A 12953-nucleotide genomic window follows, 5' to 3' on the forward strand; every position below is an offset into this window, starting at 1 on the left:
TGAAAAAGAATGGCCCCTAAAGAAAAAAAAAAAAAAAAAAAAAAAAAAAAAAAAAAAACAAAAAAAAAACACCTCTCCAAAAAAAAAAAAATGTATTTTCAGAATATGTCAATAACCTCCTCTTATTAACTAATGAGTCAGTCTCTTCTTGATGGTTGATATGTTTTTCAGTCAGTGATATACTCCTATGCTTATTTCTTAATATGAATTAGAGCCTTCCAAATTAATTAGTATTTGAAACCACACTTAACTTTTTTTTTTTTGGAGAGGTTTTTGCCATAGGGCGTGTGTGCTTGCCAGACAGACAGAGAGACAGAAAGCGAGAAATCACCCTACCGGGGGAAGGGTCAGACCCACCCTCCAGGGGGAATGGTCACACCGCAATCCTTTCTCCTCCATTCTCCTCTCGGGATCTTGAGCATGCACACACAAGCGCCCGGCGTGAGTTTTAAGCCATCAGGTCTGGGACTCGAACTGCAGTGGATCACATGGGAGTCCAGTGACATAGCCATTACGCTAACTGCTGGTCCCACCACACTTAACTTTTAAAAATATTATTAAACTATTTGGGGGCTAGCAGATGGCGTAGTAGTTACATCACCAGACTGCAACATGTCCTTCCAGGGTTCGAGAAAATACTCCAGGTGCATGTGTGTGCATGCCTAAGATCCCAGGAGGAGAATGAAGAAGGGATTGTGGCATGGCCATTATCTCTGGGGGGTGATTTCTCACTTTCCCTCTCACTGTCTCTGTCTCTCTCCAGTGAGTGCACACACCCTAAGGCAAAACCCTCAAAAAATTATTAAACTTTTTTAAAAACTAAAATATGTTTAAAAGTGTGAGGAATATCTATATATGTTATCATATGGTTTCATAACATTTATAAAATAACTATCATAGCTAAATGATTAAGTACAAAGGGATCTTTAAAAATATGTTTAGTAAATTATTTAATAACAAAAATATTAACAATATTAAAAAATATACTTAAACCTGTGTATTGATCTATCAAATTTAGGGATTATCTATGTGCAATGGAAAAAAGAAGACTTTCATTTTTTTCCTTCCTTCTTACCTCCCAATTTTGACTGTACCATTGCTTTTATTTCATTTCATTATTTATTTTTGCTATTATAAGTATTTATAAGGTTACTAAAGTCTGTCATATGAAACAAAATGAATCAAGTGGAAGTTTCATTTGGAGATTTTTCTGAATGGTTTTAGCTTCCTAAAGCTTCTTAATTTTTCAAAAATGTATCATTAATTCATTTTAATTTTGTTTTTAATAATAAATAAAATAATTCTTGAAAAATTGTTTTAGTTATACTAAATAATACCTAATTCAGGACTACAAATATATTGTGTTTTTTGAGAATTATTTCATTTTATTTATTACTATTATTTTTTAATTTGCTATAGGGCGCATCATGCGCTCACAAGAGAGAAAGACAAAGAAAGCTGCCTGGTCCAAGACTCAAATTGCAGTTGGCCATGTCACAGTCCAGCACCTCAATTGCCACGCCACCTGCTGGGCTCTGTTATTTGCTATGATCTTTATCAAATTGATTTAATTTACTTCCTCTCCAAGTTCATTTGTTTACTTTTTCCTTTATCTTCTCTCGCTTTTTTATTTTTAAATAAAGACCCCAACAGGTGCCATCATGTTATGATTCTCCCCCAGTCTTCAACCAGTCAGGATCACTGGCCCCTGGCATGTACACCCAGCATATTTAGCTTGACCCTGGATCTGAATGCAAGACTTTGGCTTCAGTAATGTGCATCAGCACCCTACCATCTACCACCACAGCTGGGCCCGTTTCCAAATTTACTATGAGTTTTTGTTAAGGATTTATGTTGAATGTTATCAACATATTTTTATTTTGAGAAGAATAAGTCAGGTATTTTCTTGATGATATGAAGTGATAGCTTACTATTAAGCTAGTTTATATTTTTGGAACTTGTAGTATTAGTATGAGGGTTTTTAATTGATATATGAATATATACTCAGTTTAGGTTCATAACTCATTAAGTCTTTTTTTAAATTTTCATTAATTTGTTGGGTTGTAATAATCTGGATTATACTTGTCTTTGTCTTGTGTGTGTGTGTGTGTGTGTGTGTGTGTGTGTGTGTTTTGTTTTGATTTGTTTTTTTAATTTGCTGTAGGGTGTGTGCCCTCATTTACTGGAGATAGAAAGGAGGGAAAATGAGAAAGCACCCTCCCAGGGGAATGGTCACACCACAATTCCTTCTCCTCCATTCTCTTCTCAGGATTTTGGACACGCATGCACACATTCAAAGTATTTTTCCAGTTGTCAGATCCAGGACTTGAACCATGCAACTGGCCATGAAGGATCCAGCTCCCTTAACCACCATGTCACCAACTGACCCCTACATTTGTCTTTTAAATAAATTGAGTTATTAATATTCTTTGGAATGGGTGAAATTATATTTAAATGATCTTTTTATCGTTCAACTCAAGGAAGCCAGTTTTCCTGATACTTTATTTTGTGAAAGATTTTAAACTATTGATTTAACTTCTTTATTGTTATAAGACTAGAGTCTCCCAGTAGCCATAGGAGGTTAGTCCTAGGACCAACTCAGATACCATCCGTGGATGTTTAAGTCCCTTAAAAGAATGACAGAGCATTTGCATATAACCTATGTACATTCTCTTGCATACTTTAAATTATTTTCATATTATTTTTAATACCTAATACAACATAGATGCTATGCAAACATAGTTGTAATACTGCCTTTTTGCTGATAATACTTTTCTCAATTTTATTTTATCATTTCTTATTTCCATTTAACTGGTGCACATCTTTGTGATGTACAATATGGTTTTTCAAAGCATGCATTCAGCATATGGTAATGAAGTCAAGGATATTACTATATTCATTGTTTTCAACAAAGAACCTTATGTTCTCACGTCTACACGCCACTCTCCACACCACCTCCATATACTCTTGAGTATCTACACTGGACCTACCTACTATTATGTCTTCAAATCTTTGTTTCCTTGATACTTTTTGTTTTTGTATTACATTTTTTTAAATTGCCAGGACATGCCTGCACTCACAGAAACAGACAGACAGATGGGGTGGGGGGGTGGGGTAGGGGAGAGAAAGTACCCTCCCCAGTGGGGTGCTGTCAAGCTACAATCCCTTCTCCTCTATTTCTCTATACCTTCAGGATTTGGGGCATTCAATAACACACACCCCTTGTGTCTTTTAAGCCACCAGAGTCGAGATTTGAACACGATTAACTATGTGGGATCTGGCTCCCCCAACCACTAAGCCATGGAGCAGGCCCTTGCTGTAATTTCTTATTTATTTTTCAAATATTTCTGATCCACAGTTGCTTGAATCCACAGTTGTAGAATCCAGGGATATGGAGGGTCAACAGAATCAATTTTTTAAAAACTATATCATTTTTCATCAATTTTTAAAAATATACCTTTTAATATCATTTAAGTTTTCAGATTTATAACCATAGTTATAGTCCTAGTATTTTCATATGTTTTTGACTCTGTATAGCATCTATAGATATCTTTTTAAAATTTATAATATTATTTATGCTTTTGCTATATTTTCAAAATTGATCTTGAAGGAGAGATGTTAATTTTACTAATATATTCAAAGAAAAAAATCTTTGGTTTTGGCAATCCTTTCTTATATATCTTTTCTTTATGTTAATTCTATTCTTATTTTATAATTGCCTCTTGTACCTTCTTTGTGTTTACCTTGCTGATTTTTTGTAACATTCTCAATTTAATGCTTAACTTACTGACTTTTAGTCTTTTCTCTTTTCTAATATAAACTGCCAGTTCAGTTTTTGTTCTGCTTGGGTAATCTTGTGTAATCTCCCTTTTGCAACTTTTAAAATTACGTGCCATATTGAGTGTTGCAGTTTTACTACCTTGGGTTGGGTGGAGGTTATTTTTAACTCATCTTAGTCATGATTTGTTGGAGCTCTCTAATCTAAGAATTGCTACTTTTATAAGTTTTAGTATCTTCTTAGTCATTATGAATCTAAATTAGCTTTTCCATGTTTTTTTTTCTATTCTTTCCGTTTAGAATTCTGTGTGAACCCTGAACTGTCTTTTTGTCCTTTAGGTATCAAAATCTCTTTTATTTATTTTTTAAAATTTCTATATTCTCTACTACATCCTAGATTAGTTCTTTAGATCTGTCTTTTAAATGGATTTTCTGTAGCTTTGTCTAAATGTCATTTTCTCAGGTGCAATTTTTCTCTCTGTTCTTTCTCTTGGCATTTTCCCATCGTACTTTGTGTTCAGTGATTTTTTTTTTTTTTTTTGCTTCAGGTTCTTCCTTATAACTGTGGAAATTCTCAGTTTAAAGGCATTGCCCTTGATCATTTCTGCAAGGCCCCAGGGAGTGCCACAAACTTAATACTGCATTAAAATACATTTTTTTTAACTTAAGGCATTTTGTACCACATAGGTAGTAAATGGAACATTGTAGGATTATGAATTCTATTCTATACCAACTCATCACTTTCTGTGGAACAGGTTTATTTCTAACCTAAAGGATTAGCTGGTCTTTGGAGACCAACTTTATGCAGGCGTCTCTTACTAGACTACATTATTTGGACTGGTTTTAGACTTCCTTCCTGTATTCCCTTCAAGGAGCCCTAGGTTTTGATCAGTCTCACTAAGGCAAAGCAGACTTTAGTGCTACTTCTCAGGATTCCTGCTTTCAAGTTTTTTGGTTTTTTTTTTTTCCTTCTGAGTATCCCTTCCTTTTATTTTTCCAATTCAATAATACGATTAAAAAGATAATATATTGGGCAAGCCTGTGACACAGTGATTAAAGCAACTGGATCCTACATGGCCAACTGTACAGTTCCCGACTTTGACCCACGGGCTTGGAAAATATGCTGGGCATATGTTCGTGTATGCAAAGAATCCCAAGAGGAAAATACAAGAGAGGGGATTGCAGGTTAGGTTAGCCATCCTTTCTAGGGGGTAGCCTTTCTCTCTGTCTCTGGTGAGCATATATGCCCTATAACAAATTTTTTTAAAAGATACATATTTGGTTCGGTGCTTCTTAAGTTCAGTGTGGATGTTCTTCAGTGTGTCTAGATATTGCAGATATGGATCCCCCAAATATGTAATTTTGCTGTTGTTGGTGTTGAAGTGAATTTACTTTGTGCCTATATGATTATCTTATCATCATTATTAAAGTGATTGAGAGTACTACCTAATGTTACTTTTTATTTGGGGATTGAAACATTTCTCCTAAATTAAAAGCTGTTACTTACAGACTCTCAGGGACCTCATGAGGTTAATTTACCTCTAATCTTCTGTGAAGTAACCATATATTTAGTCTTTTATTAACCTAAGATGTATGCCAATTTAAAAAAAAACAAAACTATTTCTGGTATGAGCAGATGGTGTAATGGTTACATTGCTGGACTCCCACATATTCAACCATGGTTCAAGTCCCAGACCTGGTGGCTTTAAACTCATGTAGGGCACATATGTGTGCATGCCCATTCTCTCAGAGGAGAATGAAGGAGAAGGGATTGTGGCATGGCCATCCTCCCTAGGTGTGGGGGGGATTTCTCATTTTCTGACTCTCTATCTCTCTCTGTCTCTCCGGGGAGTGCAAACCCCCTATAGCAAAAATATCTCTAAAAACACAAAAATTAAAAATCCTTCTAATTCTATCTTCCTTCAGGATATAGTTATTCTCCTTCCCTTTGGAAAATCACTTATCTGAATTTCTCCCTTTCCGAATTTCATCACCTCCTCTGAATTTCTCTTTCTTTATTCATAAACCTTCTGTAGTAAATTGATTTCTGACTGTTCATATTTGTTTGTTTGTTTTAGATTTCTCTCCCTAAGTAGATTTTACCAATTTGAGGGCAGGGCTTGTAATTTATCCCTGCAGGAATTTCTCCCAGCATCTAGCATGGTGCTGAGTATCTAATATACACTGTACTATCAAAATACTGAAGGGTTGAATGACCCTCTACTGATAAGAGATAATATGCATTTTTCTTTGTTTGACTGTTGTAAACAAACTTTAACTGATTTAATTATTGCATTTTGTTCCCCTAGATTTTCAACACATCATTATTTGAACCACCTCCTCCTGGATATGAAAACGTTTCCGATGTTGTGCCACCTTTCAGTGCTTTCTCTCCACAAGGATTGCCAGAGGTGAGAATGCGATAAAGTAAATTCCTGCATCTCACACATGCAGGCAGTAATTAAAAGTTAATAAGGAGGTTTTTCTTTTAAAAAGTTTATTTCTTCATAAGCATGAGAAAGAGACAGAGAGACAGTACCCTCATAGGGTCTTGACCCCACGATCCACCCCGAGCATCAGCTAGCTCTGTATTAGTGCAGGACTAGGGGACTCAGGTGGTCTCTGGATGTAACCAGCGATTTTCCCATGTGGGAATGCCTAGCGGAGTGTCAAGTTTTATTGTTTGAGTCATCATTTAGCCTCCATAGGGAATTTTTGATGTAGTCTGAATAGTCCTCTTTTCCACATTTAAGGGTCTAGAAGTTTTTAAAAATCTTTTTGCCAGGGGATGAGTGCATTTCTGAGAGAGAGAGAAAGAGAGAGAGAGAGAGGAAATAGGGTAAATGAGAAAACACCCCCAAAGGGGTGTAGTCATGTCATAATCCCTTCTCTTCCTCAGATATGGGGTACACATGCACATGCTCCTGATATGTTTCTCAAGCCACCAGGGGCAGAATTCGAATCACGCGGTTAGCCATACTAGGGTCAGGATTCAAACTGCATAGTCAGCCATGTAAGATCTGGCTACCTTAACCACCAGGTCATGAGACTGACCTGAAACTAGACTTTCTAATAGCAAAAAACAGGTACAGAATTTTTGTTTATGGTGTTTTATTTTTAAGATAATATTTATTACAGTGAAATGCATATATCCCAAGTACATATTTATTGACTTTTGATAAATGTGCACACCTGTGTAATACAAATCTCATCAATATAAAGAATATTATGTCTAAAAGTTCCCTTATTCCCCTTCTTAACCAACTCCATACATACTGGAGGCAATCATTCTTTTTTCTTTGGTCATCTGAGATAATTATTTTATTTTTCTTTTTTTGGAGAGATTTTTGCTATAGGGCGCGTGCGCTCGCCAGACAGACAGAGAGAGACAGAAAGATAGAAAGAGAGAAATCACCCCCCAGGGGGGATGGCCACACCGCAATCCCTTCTCCTCCATTCTCCTCTCAGGATCTTGGGCACGCACACACTCGCACCTAGCGTGAGTTTAAGCCACCAGGTCCGGGACTCGAATTGCGGTCGACTACGTGGGAGTCCAGTGACATAGCCATTACGTTAACTGCTGGTCCCATCTGAGATTATTTTGGACTATTCTACATATTTATATAAATGGAATTGTATGTCATGTAATTTTTTGTGCCTACCTTCTTTAACTAAGCCCAGACTTAGAGATTAACATGTTTTAGCATTTATTAGTAGTTTGCTCCATCTGACTGCTGAGTAATTTTCATCATATGAATGTATGTGTATTCCACTACAGTTATAACACTGATTAGTTTTCACGGGGTTTGAATAAGGGTATTGTCATCATTGCCAAATGAAGAGCATGAAAAGGGAACAGTGAAACTGAGGATATTGTTGTAGAAGTAGGCAAGGGAAGGGTAGCAGAGGAGTAGGTAGTACTTGGTTAGCACACGAAGTGTAAGGTAGAAAACTGGAAGGAGTTCTAGAGTACTATAACTTAGTAATATGATTACAGTTGGTGACAATTGAATGAATAGTTCAAAATAGCTAGCAAAGAGGATTTCAGATGTGCACAACACGAAGTACTGATAAATGTTTACAATGGTGGATATGTTTATTGCCCTGATTTGATCATTAGATATGTTCTCTCAGCACTTCTGTGTGTTTTACAAGTCCTCCAGAACATTGTGACACATACACTTAAGTTTGAAAACAACCAGATTATACTAGATTTTATGGACATTGTCAAATTGCTAATTTCAAATAGCCAAAAGCAGAGCCCAATATTTCATACCCCAGAGATTCAGATGTAGATTCAAAGATTACTGATAGTTGGAGCCAGCAGGTGGCGTGGTGGTTAAGGGTCCTGGACTTGAGCATGGCTGGACCTGGTGGCTTGGTTTCTCACTCCCCCCACCCCACTCTGTCTCTCTCTGGTCAAAATAAAATAAACAAATAAATAAGAATCAATAAAGTTAGATAAAATTATTCTAAAAAAAAGATTACTGGGACCAGCCATTAGTGTAATGGCTATGTTGCTGGACTCCCATGTAGTCGACCGCGGTTTGAGTCTCAGACACTGTGGCTTAAACTCACGCCGGGTGCGTGTGCGTGCATGCCCAAGATCCCGAGAGGAGAATGCAGGAGAAGGGATTACAACGTGGCTATCCCCCCAGGGGGTGATTTCTCGCTTTCTGTCTCTCTGTCTCTTTCGGGTGGACAGTTGCCCAAAGAAAAAAAAAAAAAAAAAAAAACCCTCTCCATAAAAAAAAAAAAAGATTACTGATAGTCACATACCTTAAACACATGTTCAGACCTATATAACTTATTTATTTTTAGGTTTAGGCATAAGCCATGTGCACTCATTGGAGAGAGACAAAGAGAGAAAGACAGAGGGAGAAAGTGAGAAATCTACATACACACACACACGGAGTGGTTGGCCACACAGCAATCCCTTCTCCTCCATTCTCTTCCTGAGGATTTTGAGCACACACACACGTATTGGGCATGAATTTCAAGCTGCCAACTCTGGGACTCAAACTGTGGTTGGCCATTTAGGTGTCCAGCGCCTTAACCAATATGCCACCTGCTAACTCTGAGGCCTATATAATTAAAAGGAGAATTAATAATCTACTGGCTGGATAACAGATGATGCAGGAAGACTTGTAAAACACAGATTCTGGTTCCGACCACTTGAGTTTAGTCAGTCTTGGGCAGAACCTGAACATGTGTGTTTCTAACAAGGTCCTGGGTGGTCTCATTTTGAGGATTCAAGGAACTGGTCTTGCCTTCCAATTCTGTCTCTGTTAAGAAGGACAAGAAGATGGAAGCTTAGAAGAAACAGGAAAAAATCTAGGCTAAAAGTGAAAGACTGTATTTATTCACAGTCATAGAACAATGGAACAGTGTAAATTATACAAGGTTGTCATTGTCTGGGAACAAAGCTCTTCTCTAACTAACAGTGACAACTTACATTTGAGAAATGCTGAGAGAGCTTATCTATCACACTTGTTTTCATTTTTAAAGTTTATGATCATTCTTAAAACAACATCTTTTCCGGTCCATTTTCTATCATAATTTGTTTTGTGAAGATTACTGACTTATTAAAAGATAGTCACAATGAAATGACATTTCAAGAAATAATCTCCCCAAAGTTGGTTAATTTATTAAAGATAAATTTCAAGTATTCACTTAGACTAAAAAAAATTTTTTTCTGAAATCAAATTGGTTAATGACTTTGTATAGCTACAGTTAAAATACAATAAAGGACTAGCAGTTAGCGTAATGGTTATGTCACTGGACTCCCATGTAGTCGATTGTGGTATGAGTCCCAGACCCAGTGGCTTAAACTCACACTGGGCGTACGTGTGTGCGTGCCCAAGATCCAGAGAGGATAATGGAGGAGAAGGGATTGTGGCGGGCCACCCCACCGGTGGATGATTTCTCGCTTTCTGTCTCTTTGTCTCTGTCTGTCTTTCTGACAAGCGCAAGCACCCTACAGCAAAAACCTCTCCAAAAACGAAATTTTAAATCAGACATATAAGAAGACTTCAAAAAGTTTGTGCAGGGACCAGCAGATGGCGTAATGGTTATGCCTCTGAATTCTCATATAGTCAACCACCGTTTGAGTTCCAGATGTGGTGACTTAAAACTTACACTGGGTGCATGTGTGTGTGTGTCCAAAATCCCAAGAGGAGAATGGATTGCAGCCTGACCATCTCCCCTGGGGGAGTGATATCTCGTTTTCTTTCTCTCTGTCTCTCCAGCAAGCATACACACCCTATAGCAAAAATCTCTCTTAAAAAAAAAAAAAGTTTGTAGGAAAATGGACAAACTTGTTTCGGTGCAAAATAAAAATTGAAATCCATACATAGTTTGTTTTCATAATTTGCATTTTCTATAAACTTTTTGAAGACCCCTTGTATAGTTCTATATCATTAATAGCACATTAAGATGGTATTGATCTTAGGAAGAAATAGAGCTGAAAGTAATCCCTTCACAGAAGCAAAAATTCCAATGTCACCTTCTCAATAAGGTTTTCCTTATTTTATTTGCAATTACACCCATTTGAGTGCCAGTTCACTGTTTGCCTACTCTATTTAAACTTCTACATTTTTTCTCTACATCACTTATGAGCTTTTAATATACTATATAATTTGCTTAGTTACTAAATTTAGTTTTTATCAACTCTTGCTCCCCTCCATATTAATGTATGATTTTGTTAATGTATGATTAATTATGATATTATTCATGTATAATTAATGAATGATTTCTTATATTATTTAGAATACTGCCTAGCACATATTAATAGATCTCCAACAGATTTGTCAAATGAATCTTAGAGTCAGCTTGGAAATAATTCTGTTTCAGTATCTGGTATAAATTAGCTGTGTATATGCGATGAGAAACATGGTCAAAAAGGAAAACTAAACAAAATTCTTGGGTGTTGGAAATCACCGGGGACCAGGCTTCACCCTGGGTTTCATGAAAACTTTCCAAGGACAGGCATGGGATCATTTTATGGCAATCAGTTTCCCAACTGCTAGTTACTCAGTGTACTTTTTTATGGAATTGAGAACTAGCCTTTAGTGTAGTCCTGATGGCACCTTGTCCTCACTTCCTCATTTATAATCACTTCTCTTTTATTTTACAAATGAAAGACATCTTTCACTCATCCTAAAATACAATACAAAGCATTTCTCTGAGTTGAAAAAGTATCTGGGGCTCCAGGGAAGAGACAATTAGAAATATTGCTTTTAGTGTTAAGATAGTGAATGATTCTAATAGAATAACAAATCTTTTTGCTAGTCAGATGGCTTACAATTGAATAAAATTAAATATGACTCTAATGGAGTTTCCAGCTGATATCATTAAAAATAACTTGGATGATAGATCAGTATGTGGGTTGGGATTGTAACTTAAATAATTTAATGTAAATTTTATAACAAAATTCCCATCTACAATGTCTTGAAACTTAAGTGTAAAAATAAGATGTGAGAATATAGCTACTACTCATCTTTGGCTGATTCTACCAGTAATTTATTTACCCATAGATCCAGAAGTTAGTGCTTTCATGTCCTATTCATTGTTGTAAGTGATGTCTTTCTAATTAAATTTCATGCATATGTATTGCTGTGATTCAAATGTTTCCCCAAAATTTGTGTTTTGAAGTTCAATAAGCTTTTGTAATGGTATAAAGAGGGAGGTGACTTAATCTGATTATGGCATGGAATGGTAAGATCTTTGGGAGATGTAGGAATTGGATAAGGTCAGGAGGGTCAAGACCCTATGATCGACTCCTGGTAGCTCTATAAGACCAGCAGACACAAGGACATGCATGCCCTGCTCTCTTTCTGTCTTACCATGCAACACCACCTTAGTTCTCTACAAAGAATCCCCACAGAGGGCAGAAGATGGCATAGCGGTTACTTTGCTGGACTCCCACATGGCTAACTATGGTTTGAATCTTAGACCCAGTGGCTTGAAAATCACACCAGGTATGTGTACATGTGTGCCCAAAATCCTGGAATGAGAATGGAGAAGGGATTATGGTGTAGTCATCCCTTTGGGGACTGGGGAAGGTGTTTTTTCTCCCTCTCCCTCTCACTGTCTCTGTCACTCTCCAGTAAACACTTGTGCCCTACGCAAAAAAAAAAAAAAAAAAAAGAATCCCTACAAATCAGAAGACTCTTCTCAGATATGGCCCTTTGACCTTGAACCTCCAAAACCATGAACTAAATAAACCTCTAAATTTTATAAATTACTTAGTGCAGTACTCAGTTATTTTATTGATTTATTTATTTATTTTTGGAGAGGTTTTTGCTATAGGGCACGTGCACTCGCCAGAGAGACAGAGCCAGAGAGACAGAAAGCGAGAAATCACCCCCCAGGGGGGATGGTCATGCCGCAATCCCTTCTCCTCCATTCTCCTCTCAGGATCTTGGGCACACACGCACACGCGCCCAGCATGAGTTTTTAGCCACCGGGTCCGGGACGCGAACCGCAGTCCACTACGTGGGAGTCCAGCGACATAGCCATTACGCTAACTGCTGGTTCCCAGTACTCAGTTATTAAGCAACAGAGAATAGAGTAAAACATATATATGTAAATTTTCAAGATGTTCTTAGATTCTATGTGAAACTATTAACAATTATAATTTACTGCTGAAAATTTTTCTTAACATATATGATCTGTCACAGGAAGGATTTTTTAATTGTCAGAGAGTTCATGTGCTCACTAGAGACAGACAGAGAGAAGGAGAAAGCATTCCCCAGTGGGCCATGGTCATGTTGCAATTCTTTCTCCATTTCTTCATCCTTTCAGGACTTTGGGCACATGTACATACATGCTTGACATGTTTTCTAAGCCACTGGGACTGGAATTCAAACTGGTGGGCCATGTAGAATCTAGCTCACCTTAACCACTAGGCAATGCTGTTGGCCTAGAAGTATATATACTTTTAAATGTTTGATTTATGTACATATACATATTCAAGGAAAGTATGTTTTAAGACAGAGTCTCAGTGTGTTATGATCCTCCTACCTCAGCCTCCCTGCTTGCTGGGATACAGACACATGCCACTACACCCAGCTCTTCAGACAGGGTCCCAGGAGGACTTGTGTTGCCCAAGCCCGTCTCGAGCACAAGATCCTCCCACCTCAGCCTCTCTAGTTGCTGAGATTTCAAGTGCCAGC

General features: G+C 37.3%; 1 protein-coding gene across 1 annotated transcript in view; it reads left to right on the plus strand.

Annotated features, from left to right (window-relative positions):
* FOLH1 (folate hydrolase 1) overlaps positions 1 to 12953 on the plus strand; it is a 52730-nt gene that overhangs the window by 6247 nt on the left and 33530 nt on the right. The window contains exon 4 of the mRNA XM_006160335.2: positions 6087 to 6188. Coding sequence (XP_006160397.1) covers positions 6087 to 6188 — 102 coding nt within the window. The remainder of the gene's footprint in view (positions 1 to 6086; positions 6189 to 12953) is intronic.

This window comes from Tupaia chinensis, unplaced genomic scaffold, assembly GCF_000334495.1.
Source record: "Tupaia chinensis unplaced genomic scaffold, TupChi_1.0 Scaffold000680_1, whole genome shotgun sequence".
Taxonomy (NCBI): Eukaryota; Metazoa; Chordata; class Mammalia; order Scandentia; family Tupaiidae; genus Tupaia; species Tupaia belangeri.